The sequence below is a fragment of the Barbus barbus genome (genome assembly GCF_936440315.1).
Source record: "Barbus barbus genome assembly, chromosome: 40".
Lineage (NCBI taxonomy): Eukaryota > Metazoa > Chordata > Actinopteri > Cypriniformes > Cyprinidae > Barbus > Barbus barbus.
The window spans coordinates 14,657,871-14,674,948 of record NC_136718.1 but is presented as its reverse complement, the minus strand read 5'-3'; the positions used below and the strand labels follow the sequence as shown (position 1 = coordinate 14,674,948).

Below are 17,078 nucleotides of genomic sequence, written 5' to 3'. Positions count from 1 at the left end.
CAGTTTATTTTATTAAGCTCATCGCGGGGGGTTTTCGCTAACTCTGCAGTGATTTCATTCATAATGATTTGTGACTAAACAGGATTCAGCTTTATTTGTTTTTGTCCCTAAAGACTGACATGCAATTTGATGTTCTGTGGCCAATCTTTAGCATGTGTTTTTCATTTTACACCTTTAAGTGTATAAAACTACTATTTGTTTGATATAATTATTACATAAAAGACCAATGTTATTTTCAACTAGGCCTATATTTTGTATTTAACCGCTACCATGCTCCAAAACACAAGTGCCTGTTTCATTTTGCAGCTTGGAAAGCAACTAGTAAATGTTCAACAGCAAGACACTATTTCATTGAATGAAATAGTTCATTCACTATTTCATTTCTTTTTGACCAATTTCCAGTCATTTGTTTACTGGATACAGATTCTTAAAAAAAAAAAAAAAATCAGTTTGAGACTAGTTCAACTCAATAGAAGAGTTTTTGCAATCAAGTTCAGCCCCACACACATTATTAGTAGAACCATGTATATCCACTATAAATATTTCCATTACTCTGAAGATAAAAATTCCCTGATGTTTCTAGGTTTTCCAAGAGTGTGGGAATCCTGACTATCCCAGAGGAGAACCTTTCATGAGTGCAAATTTATAATTAACAAGAACAAGATGAGTTGTAAAGGTTTATTTTAGTGAACAAATCCCAGTATGAATCATGAGTTTCATATGGAACCAGACATGCACTGGATAGAAGAAGTGGGGATGGTGCTTAGAGACTTTTTGTAGTGAAATGTGTACCTCATCTTTATCTTACAAAACACAAACTTTGAACTGTGTATATAACTGGAGCGGGGCTCTTCTGACTGCACGGGCCGATCACATGGAACATACTAAAGACCAGGGCACATTTTGAATAAAACTTGGCTACTGTCTTGATAAATGTCTGTTGTGAAGGGTTAAGGAGATTGGCATAACTGTGAAATAACTTTCAAATGTCAAAGATATGGAAGGCTGGAGGAGGTGGAAAAGACTTCACCCATTAGATAACTTTGGGAAAGTCAACAAACCATAAGAAGACTTTTATATCAGCCGCTGTTTGAAACCAACAGCTACAGCAAGCTGTGGGTCTTGATTCAGGGCTACAAGAGCATATATGAGTCATGAATATCATATGGAACCAGAAATGTACTGGGGGGGGGGGTGCTTACAGATTTTCTTTTGTAGTGAAATACATACATACCTCATCTTTATCTTACAAAACACAAACTTCCAACTGTGCATATAACTGTCCTTTAATTTCATTTGCAGTCTATATCAGAACATGTGCTATTGTACTATTTTAAGTAATGTGAATGTTAGGTTAAAAATGTTTCAGCAATCAAAGCAAACTTCCGGAAATATGGCTTTTAAATAGGTATCTGGACTGTTTGAAATATCAACAGAACGACGGCTGAGAAAATCAGGTCACAAGGTGCTCAGGATAAGGCATCTGTTGTTTTCGTGTCAAGAGTCTTTTGATGAATTCTGCATGGGAACTGCTTGTCCAACTGCTTCAAGCATTTCAGATTCAACCTGAAAAGCAAGACAGTAGATCTGGTGCTTAAATGTCATTGCAAGGAACAGACATACTGCTTTGGTTGCATTGTTTAATTATTCCAACAAGGGACAGTGATGATTACCTGATCTTCCACAGACACCTCGTCTCTCTCTGAGAGCTCAGCATCTTGGACAGAGCTGTCCAGATCTCCTTGCCCCACCCCTGTCAGAATGTCCATGGGGGCCTCGGCGATCTCTCTGATGGTCTGGTCTTCTAATGCAAGTGCTGTATCAAACAGCAAGGGGGACGGGGGACACTGCAAACCCTCATCTTCAACGTCAAGGTCCTGCACATCAACAGACTTCAGTTACAACACTGTTAAGGGAAGCAAGAATATAAAAAATCTGGATAATTTTTTTTATGGCCAATAATTAAGAAACTGCTGATATTAAAGTTCTATTAAAGTTCAAAATGCTATTTTGTCACAAATTTCAAATAAAAACAATCATTAAATCATTGAAAACAGTTTTAAATGCTACAAGTGAATTTAGACATCACTCCATTACAATGTGCAATATGAAAAATGGATATTGAGATTTGCTCAAGGTTACAATTGACAGTGTTATTAAAATATTAAGTATTTTTAAAGATTAAAAATGACAGCAAATGTAAATTAATTAGGACAAAATGTCTAATATAAACTGTTCTCTAATATTGGCTGATAACTGAAATGAATCAAAACATTGTGCACGGATGATGTGCTTAAAAAAAATAATAATTTATATCCAAAACAAAATATAATATGAATAGCCATTGGATTATTTTGAGATTCCATAATGTTTTTTCATTTAACCTCTTCTTTTATGAATCTTAATTAATGGCACCGTTCTTCAAACTAAAGTCCATTCATTTACAGTACATCTACATACCACTAAACATATCAACATTGCATTCTGTTGTCAACAGCCAAATAACCAGCAAAAAAAATCCAGCAATATGGGTAAATTAGCAATATTGTGTGTTTTTGAAAGCAAGCATAGGGAACAAGTAATAGAAAAAGCCCATAATAGTTAGTATATTTCCTGTAGCATAACAGGAATATTAGAGGTTTCCAAAAACAAGTTTAAATGAGAGGTTTTACTGTGGGCACACAGAAAATGTCAGAGACAAAATTTAAGGAAGATGACTGCTGAACATCCAGATTAATTTGTTTTTCATTCATGTGAGGCTATGAGATATGATTTACACAGCAGGAGACATGTTTGAGCAGCACTGTTTGCAGGCATGTAGATACTTGATGGATACCTTAGCACTCTGAAGAGGGAGCAAGGTGTTTTCGTGAACAAAAACGAGTTAATTGCTCTGATAATATGAAGCTTAGTGTGAGGGGATGAGCCAAAACACATGAGGAAAGCAACTGCACACAGCGGCTTTAGTTTTAATGAGAAAAACCAACACAATTCATACATCACTGAATTCCAGAGGTAGATTTTCTGTTGGCTGGAGCTCTGCGGCACTGAGGTACATGTCTGTGGGTGCAGACGCCAGCTGCTCCGGGGCAATAGACTCCTGCTCAGGCTGGTACATGGGTGGCGGCAGGGACAGGTGCAGAGGACAGCGGGGCTCTTCTGACTGTCCCATGTGCACGGGCCGATCACATGGAACGTCCTTAAGACCAGGGCACATTTTGAATAAAACTTGGCTACTGTCTTGATAAATGTCTGTTGTGAAGGGTTAAGGAGATTGAGAACTAGCATTGGCATAACTGCAAAATAACTTTCAAATGTCAAAGATATGGAAGGCTGGAGGAGGTGGAAAACTTGAACTGTTCCTTCGAACTGAATCGACTTCACCCATTAGATAACTCTGGGAAAGTCAACAAACCATAAGAAGACTTTTATATCAGCCGCTGTTTGAAACCAACAGCTACAGCAAGCTGTGGGTCTTCATTCAGGGCTACAAGAGCATATATACATCTATATAGATGTATGCACATATAAACAAAGAAAAATACATGTATATTTAAAATATAACTAAATAAATATGCATATTTCCATTCAAAAGTTTGGGGTTGGTAAGGTTTTTAAAAGGGGAAAAAAAGAAAAAAGAAATTAACACTTATTCAGCAAAGATGCATTTAACTGATCAAAAGTGACAGCAAAGACATTTAAATTAAATCCCATTCAATTAAGTTTATATTCATTATAGAATCCTGCAAATATATATGTATAATGTACCATGAAAGGAGACAGCACAACTGTTTTAAACATTGATAAGCAGAAATGTTTCTTGAGCAGCAAATCAGCATGTAAGAATGATTTCTGAAGGATCATGTGCCACTGAACACTATAGTAATGCCTGTTGAAAATTAAGCTTTACCATCACAGGAATAAATTATATTTTAAAAAATGTTTCAAAAGAAAACAGAACACAGTTATTTTTTTAATTGTATATGTCATTATATTACTGTTTTACTGTTTTTCATCAAATAAATACAGCCTTGGTGAACATGAGACTTTAAAAATCTTGCAACCCCAAATTTTTCAACAGTAGTGTGATTTGTGTGCATGTAATAGAGGTGGTAACAGTACTAAAATATTGAGTGAAAATTAAAATAAAAAAGATTAAACAGACTTGAACAGTTAAAGATATATCGGACACAAAAGGATACGAGAAACACAGTGTCGCGTCATTGGCAGACACGGATTTGAACAACGAGTCCCTTCCACAAAGGAAATACATCTCTGGCCTAAACGCATTGCCTGCGCAGAAATAAAACACACAAGAGAATTAAAATATGCACAAATAACATTAATAAAAAATAAAACTGACAGTATGGGAAAGCCAATAAAACTTCATTTAGGTCCATCTCATATGGCAGTGTGCAGTGTTTAAATCTTCTATTCCCTTTCTTAAGACAGAAAAATAAAAACTAAGACATTATTACAAAGTCCATTCATACCTGTGGCGTTCCTCCCTCAGTAATCGCTTGTCTTCTCTGTCTAAGCTGGCGATGCAGCAATGCCTCCACACCATAACGACGGCGATAACGTCGTAGAGCCTTTAATTTTTTCAGGTTCTCTCGTTCCTTCGTGGACAGTCCCTCTGGACCCGTTAGCAGGCTGCTCCCTTGTATCACAGCACACAAGTGAGTATACATGTTGACTGGATATGTGATATCATGAAATCAAAAAATGACAGCAGCTCCCTTACCAACTGTCTCGTGTTCAATTTTGCGGCTGTGCAGGTAGCGTCGTTTCTTTTCTTTTAGTAAATGTTGCAGACGTTTAAATTGGTCAATGTAGAGAGACTGAAGTCTGATTAGCTTTTCACGTGTGATGAGTGCCACTTCCTCTGCTGTGTACACACCCGCATGCCTGTAGAATGTCATACTTCATTAACTGACATCTCCGGTGACATTAATAAAACTAAATTTGACAAAGCAGATAAGTAAATTAAAACTGAGGAATGTCTCACTTTAAAGGGTCTTCGTGGTCACTGTCAAGACTTTCATCTTCACTGTCGGGGTCTCCTCTCCATGTCTGATCCAAAACAACAGGATCCTGCTCCTCTTCACTCCAACTCTCCTCATCTATACAAGGAAATAAATTTAGAATACATACACCACCAACATTGGGTCTCTTATAGAATTTTATTTTATTCTGTTATGTTCAGATCTATTCACTGTTCCATCAAATACTAAATCAAACTAAATATTATTTTACTTATTTTAGTAACATATATACACACACACACACACATATACATATATATATATACACATTTAAAAAAGGAAATATTACAGAAAATGACAAATTACATAAAATTATGCAGGAAACTGCATTGTTGAATGTAATAAGCTGCATTCTGTTTCAGAGAAGCATTTCCATTTTGAATCATTTCTAAGGTATAAATAATTGTAACATTCGTATTCATAATTGGTTCTTTTGCTACTTATAATACACTCTACACATTAAATGTCACAGTAGAGGTCAATTCACACATGCACAGGTTTGGTTGCATCACATCCAGACATCCAGTGATTTCTCAATGTTCACAAGGCCAAAAGTATGCCTGTTAATAATTAATGGCACTTGATTAGAAGCAGGTTACATCTCACCTAGTATGCGACTAGCTTCACTACGGCCCTCTTGACTGTGAGCTCCAGTTTCCGGCCGACTGTAGCCACTGAGCTGAGACAGCAAGACTTCAGGGGAAGGTCCTGAAGTGGATGCCTTCCGCATTTGAGCTTGCTGAACCAAAGCATTTCTGCGTGCATGTTCAGCACAGAACGATACCCTACGAAAAAGAAAAACATTATTGGTAATTTATTTATAGTAGGTAGTAAGCATGTTAAGGGAGTAAACAAACACCTCACCCCTCTTTTTTCTCTGGTTTTGGGGCTGCATTGGGGCAGCGCTTTCCATTCTTGTTAGACACATAGCTGCATTGTCTGTAGGGAGCATTTTTATCTTCAAGTACGTGTTTAATGCAGAACTCTATGCCCTCCAGACGAGGCTGTGAACAGGGTCTCTGGGTGTAAGAGCAGGTCTGAGGTTCTTGAGCACGAGCAGCTTGAGTCACTCGACCTCTGCTGGACGGCAACACATGGATCCGAATCCTGTTCATGACTGATGCAGTGAGAAAGCAATATTACCAATGTAATACAGCCACCATAATATTACAGTAAAACATTACTGCAGAAACATTTTTACAGAAATTAACCAAGCTTAATAGAGAATGCATAGAAAATAACCATGAAATTATAGATTTTTAATAATTTTTACCATTTTATTGTTTCAATATCAAAATTTTAAAACTCCCTGATATTTCCAGATTTTTCATGACCTTACACCCCCTTTACAGACCACATGCCATGGAAGATGCACTTCATTGTGATGACTGTATTTAAATGTAAATTGACCAAAAAGGTCCAAAATGCAGCATATAACAATTACGCAAATCTACTAAAGATAAAAACTGACTTAAAATAACTGAACATTTTAACATGATAGCGTTAAGACTTTACTGTACACAGCACTGTAATCGCCACAAGCATTCAAATATTCAATTCTTTAACTCTGTATTAACAAAAAACGGTAACGTTAAAATAAAAGAAGCTGCAAGTCCTCAAACATTATAAGAGATAACGAAGATTAACGTTTTAATCTCATGCAGAAAGCGCCAAATTCATCCTTCAATACTGCTGTTCGGCCATCTTTGAATTGGGAGGGTAAAATACTATTGGTTTAAACTGACATAATTAATCAATATATATCATCCGTTTAGTCCGAGACTGTTTTAATACGTTATAATTTGTCCGTTTTACGCGCAAAACTCACCTATAAAGTAATTCTTTGTTTTCGTTTACACGAGACCTTCCTGCCGCCTCTTCCAGCAACAATGAGCTGTGGAGGAACGTCATCCATTTTAGCGCCCTCCTACGTTTACGTTGATTGGACCACAACCTTGCAAGGAACAATTCGATTGGAGGAAAGGACTCCAAGATCGAGTATAGTCCTTTATTATTGGCTACTCTATCTCAGAGCAGTGTATGCGCCACAGGGTGAAACATAATAAAAGCCGTCCAGCAAATAACAGAAGCAGACTATTTCTTTTCATTTAAATAATTTAATACAAAACCGTAAAGTGCTTGTAAATTCATGTTTTGTTTTGTGCAACAGATTGATCTTTTCCATAGAGCAACCATGACTTGTACATTCTTCTCAATTTCCTCAGATTTGGTTTGGGAAGATCCTGTGGGGATATAAAAATATGAAACTATCAAAGAAAAACATAAGATATATGAAAAGAAATTAAGATATTATATATATATATATATATATATATTGTGCTATGGCTGATCATTATATGCTTTATCAGCACTTATGATATTCAAACCTGTTAATAATTGTCAAAAAAATGGCACTTTACTTACTAAATCAGATATGTTTGAGATTGACTTAGATATGTTTGAGATCTGAAGCAGATTAGTTGAAACATACCTGTGGCTCTTCCAGGTGGTAAATATCAGCCAAAGGGACGATTGAAGGTCTTCCGTGAGCACACTGGAAGGGAAGCTGACAAGAGGAGAGCGAGCTCACCAGACTACAGCACTCCTCTTTACTCAAAATGTCATTGAACTTAATTGCTCCTGTTAAAATAAATAATATTAGATATTAAAAAATATATTGAAAATGCTAACTATAGCAAATAAATATCCCTGGATATGTTTAAAAATGAGACATTTCCTGTGTTCCCTGAAACAGTTTCTAAATAGAATGTGTTTCAACTTAACTCGGTGGTGAATGTATAATACCAACCATGACAAGCTTGCGAGGCGAGCACATTATGAACTGTCAGAGGCAGCGTTCCTCTCACTCTTCCTGTTGAGCGGAGAAGCTGCAAACATGAGTCAAAGGACAAAATTGGTCATAAATGTATCCTTCAAACTCAAAAATCAGACCATTTGTAGTATTCTATTCACAGATTAGATACAAATCATGTGTGGATAGGCTGATTCACCTCAATGTGTTCTCGCAGATAGTCCTACAAAATAAAACATACAATTAGAGTCCAAACTGAGTTGAAATCAATAATAAAAAAACAACAACCTTACAACCAAGTCTGACCTCTGCAATGGTTTTAATTACCGACCGTCTTCCACGGCGGCGCTCTGTGCTTTCTTTCTCTATGAAACATGTTGGAAGTCTCTCCAAAAACACATTCAGTGACTCACTCTTTGGGAAACTTACATCTAAAGCAAGACCCCTCAGGAAGGCCTGACAAGACCTTCAAGAACAAAAGAAAGATTAATGGCACTGTTCAGCGAAGGTGCAGAACTAATTGAACACACGTGTACGTTTCAGAGAGAAGATGACGGTGGAAACAGGAATGTTGACTCAAACAGCTGCACTGACCTCAGAAGTCTCAATTCCTCTTCAGTTACACTAATCTCTAAGGGTGGGGTTACACTTGAAGAACACAGCCTCTTTTTTCCAGGTGTGTCTGGGTCATCCTCATAGGAGTCTACATCAAACAACAAGCAGGGTGTGGGAAAAATACACTGAATGCTTACATGTATCACTTGAAGTGTATTAGCCTTTTTAATGCCAGTAAGATTTTTCAACATTTTTGAAAGGAGTCTCTCATGTCTCTATAATAATATTATAATGTAATAATGAAATATTATTACAATGCTTTCTGTTTTTTATATATGTTATAAATGCATGATTTTATAATGCATGATGGGAAAGCTGAATTTTCAGCATTGTTACTCCAGTCTTCAGTGTCACACGTTCCTTCAGAAATCACTCTAATATGCTGATTTGGTGCTCAAAAACTATTTTTGTTTATCATCAATGTTGAAAACGTTTGTGCTGATTCATATTTTTGTGAAAACCTTGATACATTTTTTTAAAGGACTACATTTATTTGAAATAGAAATTGTTTGTATAAATGTCTTTACTGATACTTTTATTTAATTTAACCCTTATATCATTAGCATTTACCTGTTACCAACCCCTCCAGTCGAACTCTTTCATGGGCAGCATGTTGATCAACCAACACTAGAAGATTTTCTGCAGGTGGAAGCAATGACAAATGTTTAGGACATCATCACATCATTCAACGTAAGGATTTTCAGCCTGCGGCACCTTCATTTGTACTGCTTTCAGAGGCTTCCTGCTCTATTGTGTTTATCAAACACGCAAGGAACTTCTTGTCCACTTGATTGATGACCTGAAGTAAAAATACATCAACGCAATCTTAGGTTAATTTTCGCCACATATGAAAAAGGCTATGCTTTGTGACATTGCTATTTTAAGTGTCTAGCCTTGCCAGTTCCTCAAAGCACAAAAAGGAAGGGTAAAAATACTTACTCTCATTGTGTGGATCATATTCTTGGTAAAACGGTATGGGTAAAGAATATTGTGGATTTTTACAGCAAGACCCTCAGCTTGACCGCTGGTTACATCCACAGCAACCTTTTCAGAATAATGAAAAGAATATGTGAGTCAAATTAATTTGAATCTTTTTAACAAAAACTGCCTTAGATTAATTAAAATCAGTATTAAATAAGGTTAATTAAAAATCTTTAAATGATTTATTAAATTAGTAGTTATTTTACCTCTGGAGGCCGTATGAACACTGGGTTACTCCATTCTGAGAATAAAGTCGATAGCGAATCGGGACCTTGGGCATGCTCTTAAAAGAGTAAGAAGAAAAACAATTACTTAATGTGCACTAAAAAGCTGATTTCAGTCCTGTTGTCAGTCTAGAGCTGTACCTCTGCTGTCTATCCCTGTGTTAAGGGCTCTTTCTGCTCTTGGCTTGGGCAGAAAGGGAAGTACAATGTCTGTGTGAAATGGATAACACCTGTACTCAAATCCTATGAGCAAAGAGATGCTGATTATAATATAAATATCTCTACATTAGTGATCCAAAAATGGCTCACTGAATTTCTCCCACCTGTTCTTGAAATAACACTGACCGCCATGTTAGTGACATCTGTGGTACATGGCACTTGAGTCTCCTCCACAGGAGGAGAGTTGTATTTGCTGAGCCCTGTAACTTGGTTGATGTAAACCAGCTTTCCTAACCAACTGTCATAATGAGCCAGCCAGCTGCTGGACATTGGGATTGTTTCAACACATTCATTTGTAGCCTGACCTTCATTTCCTGTGTTGTTGTACTGAGGATCATGCTGAGAGGTTACGCTGGCTTCATCAACACAGTTCACACTTCCTACAAAGGAAGTCACATTCTTGTTGCAGAGGTGTGAGTCTTCAAAAACGGAGGAAGTATTCAGTATTGTGGTGTCCTGCTCATTTAGAGTGAAGATTGGAGTTTCATGGACAACTGAATCAACAGTTCCAGTGCATCCAAATAAAACATCTTCTAAGAGGCTTTTTTCTAATTCACAGGACTCTTCTTGAAAGTGTGAGTCTTGCACAACTGGGAAAGATGAATTTTCCATAGTAAGAAAGTCTGTATCTCTGCTGACCTCGCTGAATGACTTTTTGTCTTGTTTTAAATAGGAACATTTGGCAGCCAGTGACAGTTTGTCTGCCTTGTTCCATGATGAAGATTCAGCAGAACATTCAGAACTATTTGGAGAATGAGCACCTGATATGTTCCTCAATAAGGGCTTGTCTAAATCTTCTAAAGACCAAGTAGTTCCTACAAAGCAGTCATTGGATTTTCTAGAAGACACTGGATTTAAAAGGCTTGTTTTTTCCGTACTTGGTTGTTTTTTCTCAGTGCCCTTCCCAAAGAACCTTTTGAACTTGTCAAGAGATCCCGTTTCAAAAGACAGAGCTAATTTACGACATGGCGCAGCTCTGGAAGTCTTTGAGTTGGTACCATAAAAACCATGTTTGTCTTCTTCAGTGTCATTTAACGACAACTTCCTCTTTTTTGGAGACATTTTATTTGGAAAGCAGAATTTTTTCAAACTATCTTCTGCCTCTTTTCCATCTATAATTGAAATCTTTTGGTTTTTGCTTCCCGTCACATTGCTGTTAGCTGGCAAATCATTATGGCTTATATTTGGACAAACTGCACTTTCATCTTCTTTGCAACTGTTATTCATTTCTGTAGCATCTGCAAACATGGTCCGCAAAGACACTTCAGCCTGAAGCACTTTTTCTGCTTCTGATTCTTCACTGGAGAAGGTTTCAGTGTTTGTTGACACCTTCTCCAACATTTGAACACCACCTGAGACGTCCGCAGTAATTGCATTATCCTTCTTCTCAGACAATGCATCACACTCTTCACGTGTTTCCTCAGCACTGAGATTTTGTTCTGCCACAGGAGTCTTTGTATTCCTCACTGGACTACTTGATGGACCATCACTGCCATTCATGGAAAACTCTGTCACCAGGTTTTCTTTAGTAAGGAATGCTTTGACACCTTCTTCAATGCAAATGAGCACATTATCCCAGTCTTTGAACTCTATCAAAGACTTGGCTGGTTCGAGGCATATGTCATACTCTGAGTAATGGCATTTGATATTCAACACATAGACGCCATGGAGATCACATCCACCCCTTTGTTTGGGGCTCGATGTTAACGGATATGCAGTCGGACTGTTGTTTTGTCTGGCAGCACTGCTTACTCTCTTCAAAAGGCAGTTGAGTGTTTTATGAATGCGTGTCTTCAGAAGAAGCCTCCCATTTACAAACAGGAACTGCAAGCTGTTATTGTAGTGACCCTCACGGCCGATGTGACCGGTCATTTCGAACTGCTCATGGACGTAATTGACCTCTCCGAGCTTTTGAGCTCGACTCAAGCCATGAATTTGCACAAACCTGTAATAGGTACTGCTTGTTTTGGAAAGCTGCACCATCATGTGGGCAGAATTTTCTTTTTTCACTGTAAACGACACAGAAGAGTGCATCAGAGATATGGCCTCCACTCTCTGACGGATGCGTTCGGTTTCTAAAACAGCGTCCATTCTCTTTCTTCGAACTGGCATGTTGTGGAAGAGATTGTAGACAGACACGGTTGTCCCTGCAGAGGGACGAACGGTTTGAGCTTCAACAACACCCAGTGCATTTGTTTCATTAAAAGTTTTAATGTACGTTTTCACCGACAGCTTAGTCCTAGATGATATTTCGACCATTTCTGCAAGAGAGCCTATACTGGAAATCGCTTCCCCTCTGAACCCATAAAAGCGGAGATTTTCCAGATCCTCCAGTGAGTTGCATTTGCTCGTGTTGTATCGCAGACCCACTCTTTCCATGTCTTCCCGGCACATTCCCGTGCCATTGTCGATCACCTGAAGCTTGCAAGCCTCTATGTCTATTTTGACAGCCACACATGTTGCTCCAGCATCGATGCTGTTCAATATGAGCTCCTCCACACATTGCTGCAATGAGAAAATAGTTACGCCAGAGCGCAGCTGTGCTTGAACATCTTTGGGCAAACTCTTGATCATTCTGAAAGACATAAATATTAAAACCCTTTAAGGCGAAAAATGTCAAATGAGACATTAATCAAAAGTGTAAATAAAGACGCACGTGAGAGAATTATAATTATTCTTTCTTTTGAATGAATAATTAAATTAATATGCGGCTATACCTCTTTGGTGGGTTGTGAGTTTGAATTTGTGACTGAAGGTGGAGTAAACAGCCGTCTGTCAGCTTTGACAGTTGCCATGTAACAACACCGGTAAGTTTGCTAGTTGTTATTGTCGTTAAGATGCATTTCGGTCCTTTTAAAATAACGGATTTCTTTACCGCTCACTGTAATGTGACGTTCCTGTAACCTGTAATATAAATAACGTTTGTTTGACATTTCATTCAGTAATTCATTTAAGTGGTAATGTACCACTTAAATGTAAAGTAAAGTGGTTCATTTACCAGTGTTTCTGTTATGTGTACAACCTACTATTACTAACAACAACACCGTGAACTGCAGCGGAAATGACGTCGAAGGATAAGCTGCAGCATGAAGCAAGCGACCGTAGAACAACAAGCAACATACTAGTGCAACATAAAACCTTATGAATAAAATTACTCCATAACCCAAATAAATAATCAATTCACATTAATATTTTGGGAATTATGCAATAATTATTATACATTTTTAATAGAAAGTACCAAAGTCATTTTTATTTGTTTTTGCAGAACCTTAATAAGCAGCTATGATACAAAGGTCTGCATTGATTACATTTCATCAGTGAACATAAAACAAAACCTTAAAATAAAAATACTCCATATTAAGATATATAAGTGCTCATATAGTGTAAATTAGTTGGTTTACTGCCCGTTTATATATATATATATATATATATATATATAATTTGTAATAATATTTATATTATGATATCATGCAATTTAACTCATGGAGAATGAGCAAATGACAGAATAGAAGTTTTTTTCCACTAAGAAAAGTAGTTGCATCTATTATTTTTGTGTATTATGTTATTTATCTTTGAAATGTAACTGGGAAAACAAATAAAATTAATTAAAAATACTAATCAAATTAATAAATAAATACAATTAATACATTGATAATAATAATAATAATTATTATTATTATTATTATTCTTGTTGATGTTTAATAAACAAAATTCATAATATTTAACATATTTTATATTTTTAAACATTTGCAAATTTTTTAATATTTTCTTATTTTTACTTATAATAATACACATTTATATTTATTTTTATATTTGATATGAGGTTTGCAAAGAAAAGCAGTTGCAAAAAAATATTCGAAGTAATCTAAACATTATTGTAGATGATAAATTGGAGCATTTTCAGATTTTCAAAAATCTAATTTCTCCATTTCAGTCTACATTGTGTCAGCTAGAATGAGATGGAGAGAGAGAGAGAGAGAGAGAGAGAGAGTTTGATGGTGGTCAGCAGTAAATCTTCACTGTGCTGCTCTCCAGGGTGCTGAAATGCGTTGCTGATGAATGTGGGGGACATCGTGGCATGTTCTTGGTGACCTTCACAGATAAAGATGTGTCATCAGAATATTAGCTTATAAATTAATGTATAATAGTTCAAACGTAAATAGCGTCATGTAATGCTGGAAAGGCTTGTTGAAAAGTAACTAATAACGCATTTTCAATTGTCACAGCATGTTGTAGTACAACAGAATGGAGTTGCTTGCATTTTGGTTCTCATTCTGCATTACTGCGCGCTCTGGAAAGAAACTGAAGTGCATCAAGTAGGAAATTGAGTTAAGACTTAAAGCTTGAATTCCTGCCAAGTCAGTCAGTGCTTTGTATTTTCGGTCAAGGTCCTTCACATGTGTTAGTTAACGTGCCAATCAACGGGAACATTAGGTGGGATACAGAAGCTGAACAATCGTATAGGCTCAACGAAATGGCGCAATATGAACTGCAGAGCGCGTGAGGGGGCGTGAGGATGGGTTGGGAAAAACTACACGCTCCTTGGGGGATGGCTGTCCTATATAATGTAGTGCATTTCATTAATTGAAAAAAATCAGCCGTGTTTTTACGGGAAAAGTGAATTAGTCAAGTCTCTTCTACCACTCCCCATCAACCCCCCTTTCTGTCTCTCCCCCACCCCTCTCGCGCACATACGCTCACGCACCGCCAGGAGATGAGCATGAAACACTCCTGGCTGCCGTGGATCAAATAGCAGGGTATAACACTGTGATTGCAGATTCTGCATATAAACCCAAATGGATATTAAAACAGAATAATCTGATCGTATGCTGGCTTCAAGAAGCCTACTTTATCAACAAAAACCTACAATGTGTGGCAAGCCATTTTAACATTATTCCTTAAAACGTAGTATCTTTCTGTTCTCTGATTTGCACCCAAATTGCATACTGTCCAGTATCTACTATATCTGGTTCGAAACTTACTTCATTACTTCACTCAATTTGGACGTACTACATGCACCATGCTGTTACAGTCGGGAGACCTATTAGCATCAGTTACATTGCTTCATTGCCATTCACAAATCTTTTTATGAGATTTCTGCAGAAGTTCATCTCCTTTTCACATACTGTTTTATAGATCCTATGAACTCAAACATACTCTTCACATACTGTTATGGAAGTAGGCGTATTCAGACACAGCATGTGATTCTGAAATCAGCTATTCATGTTTCTTATCTAAACTCCAGTTGTTGCTGATACTTTCAGTTTCAGTTTAAGTAATTTTTTCTATTATTATTTATAGCTGCATGCAACTAAACAGTTGAATAGCTGACCAGACACTAGTATATATTTATTACAATTACAATCTACACTGCCACATACATCAGTTTCTGATTGTGATAAATGTTCACTAATAAATTACTACTAGACCCTATGTCAAAAATACCACAGCCCTCTGGTGCCCAAGGAAGAAGAAAAAAAAGAAGAGAAGAAGAAGAAAAACGGGACAAAGACAGAGGTAATGTGATGTAATGAATGATGATTATATAAATAAACTAGATGAGGTAGGTTACAAGTTTGTGAACAGACTTTATACTGGCCTAGTCTAAAAGTTTAAAATAGGGTAATAACAATGTCTGGAGTTCTCTGAGATTTTTCGTGTCACAGGACAAACGTGTTTTAATCATATTTTTATGCTATAGTTGTCTAGTATTTGGGTATTTATGGTATTTTTTTATTTGAATTAGCTAATTTAGTATTGTTTTTATATAACTGGGCTTATTAAAAATAGCAACATTTTATGTAAAATTCACTTTAAATATGCAAGTTTCTCAAGAAAGGGCTATAGTTTAGTAGAACATTGCTGCCATCTACTGGAAACTGAACACTTCAAATTTATTTTGAAGATTAAAAATTTTATAATGTGACTTAGGCAGCACCTATATTTTTATAGTTTCACTGGAAACAATTTTTAAAAAGGTAAATTTTCCATAACATAAACAATTTTATTCATCAATACAAATTTATTTGCATTTAACAAATTTATTCAACAATATTATTCATTGTTAGCTCAAATACATTCATTAATGTTAACAAATGTTACCTTATATTAAGTTACCATTTCACTATCATCAGCTTTTTTAATCAAAAAATGTAACACCAAATAGTCACATATACACCTCCATTTCTCTCTTCAGACGCACTTATGAAATATCTAGCTATGCAGTTTCTGTGTGAATGTTTGAACACAATGATTATTGGTGGAATGGGATGTGAGGTAAGGGGCACCATGCAGGTAAAATCTTGCCTGGGGCCCTGTGTTGGGCGTCCATATTAGAGATAATTACCATGTTTAGAATGAAACCATCATATTTAAAAACATGATATTAATCACATCATATAATAAAATAGCCTATCATTTGTTGTTACTACTGTAAATCTATATTAAATTATTATGGGATCTTCAATGCTTTCAGAATCGTTACTGTTTAAATGATTTTGTTTCTGTATTTTAAAATGTATATATTTCTATATTAACATATTTTAATGACAGTATATTTATTGAACAAAAATAATTTCTTTTATTTTTCAAAATAAGCAGAAAATAGTACAAACTTTGCTAAAGTGATTGTTTTGAACAAGTATTAACTTAGACATTATTTTAAAAAACAACAACAACATTATTTTAGCCGAAGTATTTGTATCAATACTGTGCCTTTTGCCCCGTGCTGGTGAACCTTTTACCCTGTGTGTGGAGTAAAAGGCCCCCCACCTCATATATTTATAAGATTTTTAAACAAAATAAATGACATGTATGATTTATTTTCACACAAAATCTGTTGCTCGTTCAATACAAATGTAGGCCTATTTTTTTTCTGCAATTTAGGCGAAGTGAAAAGCAAATTTTTTCTTAAGGTGTGCCTTTAACCCTACATTATATACATTATATTGCCAAAAGTATTGGGCCACCCCCTTCTAATGAACATGTTTGACTACTTTAGTCATTTCTATGAGTACAAATCTTAATGTTTAAGCATATAATGATATTCTATGGAATTGCGTGCTTCTAATTTTATAACAACAGTTTGGACAGGATCCTTTTCTATTCTACCATGACAGTGCCTCTGTGTATAAGACACGGTTCAAAAAGACATGATTGATTGAGTCAGTGTGGAAGAACTTG

General features: G+C 36.2%; 2 protein-coding genes across 6 annotated transcripts; both read right to left on the bottom strand.

Moving 5' to 3' along the window:
* Positions 1–664: 664 nt before the first annotated feature.
* Positions 665–7,011, bottom strand: LOC306859564 (KAT8 regulatory NSL complex subunit 2-like). 2 transcript variants are annotated; one of them, XM_079400643.1, is made up of 10 exons: positions 6,874–6,996; positions 5,910–6,162; positions 5,652–5,830; positions 5,009–5,123; positions 4,745–4,908; positions 4,494–4,660; positions 4,203–4,293; positions 2,999–3,252; positions 1,674–1,877; positions 665–1,566 (listed from the first exon to the last, which is right to left on the bottom strand). In XM_079400643.1, exons 2-10 carry the CDS (start codon positions 6,158–6,160, stop codon positions 1,498–1,500), a joined length of 1,494 nt encoding a protein of 497 aa, XP_079256769.1. In that variant the 5' UTR covers positions 6,161–6,162; positions 6,874–6,996; the 3' UTR covers positions 665–1,497. The 2 variants fall into 2 exon arrangements, with proteins under 2 accessions (XP_079256769.1, XP_079256768.1); XM_079400642.1 differs by having other exon boundaries at positions 666–1,587; positions 6,874–7,011.
* Positions 7,012–7,150: 139 nt separating this feature from the next.
* Positions 7,151–12,965, bottom strand: LOC306860090 (DNA mismatch repair protein Mlh3-like). Of its 4 annotated transcripts, none has more exons than XM_079401616.1 (14): positions 12,895–12,948; positions 12,614–12,800; positions 10,001–12,471; positions 9,819–9,920; positions 9,660–9,736; positions 9,412–9,516; positions 9,187–9,271; positions 9,043–9,111; positions 8,452–8,560; positions 8,164–8,323; positions 8,057–8,080; positions 7,855–7,933; positions 7,537–7,685; positions 7,151–7,288 (listed from the first exon to the last, which is right to left on the bottom strand). In XM_079401616.1, exons 3-14 carry the CDS (start codon positions 12,468–12,470, stop codon positions 7,193–7,195), a joined length of 3,525 nt encoding a protein of 1,174 aa, XP_079257742.1. In that variant the 5' UTR covers position 12,471; positions 12,614–12,800; positions 12,895–12,948; the 3' UTR covers positions 7,151–7,192. The 4 variants fall into 4 exon arrangements, with proteins under 4 accessions (XP_079257742.1, XP_079257743.1, XP_079257745.1 ...); XM_079401617.1 differs by having other exon boundaries at positions 12,923–12,944; XM_079401619.1 differs by lacking the exon at positions 9,819–9,920 and having other exon boundaries at positions 10,202–12,471; positions 12,895–12,950.
* Between the last annotated feature and the right edge of the window lie 4,113 nt (positions 12,966–17,078).

Coding starts and splice junctions, on each gene's coding strand:
- LOC306859564 (XM_079400642.1), bottom strand. CDS start 6,160: ATGAACAGGATTCGGATCCATGTGTTGCCGTCCAGCAGAGGTCGAGTG. Junction 5,831..5,909: donor AAACCAGAGAAAAAAGAGGG/GTGAGGTGTTTG, acceptor TCTTTTTCGTAG/GGTATCGTTCTGTGCTGAAC. Junction 5,124..5,651: donor TGAAGCTAGTCGCATACTAG/GTGAGATGTAAC, acceptor TTCCTTGTATAG/ATGAGGAGAGTTGGAGTGAA.
- LOC306860090 (XM_079401616.1), bottom strand. CDS start 12,470: ATGATCAAGAGTTTGCCCAAAGATGTTCAAGCACAGCTGCGCTCTGGC. Junction 9,517..9,659: donor TGTTCATACGGCCTCCAGAG/GTAAAATAACTA, acceptor TATTCTGAAAAG/GTTGCTGTGGATGTAACCAG. Junction 7,934..8,056: donor ATCTGCGAGAACACATTGAG/GTGAATCAGCCT, acceptor TCATGTTTGCAG/CTTCTCCGCTCAACAGGAAG.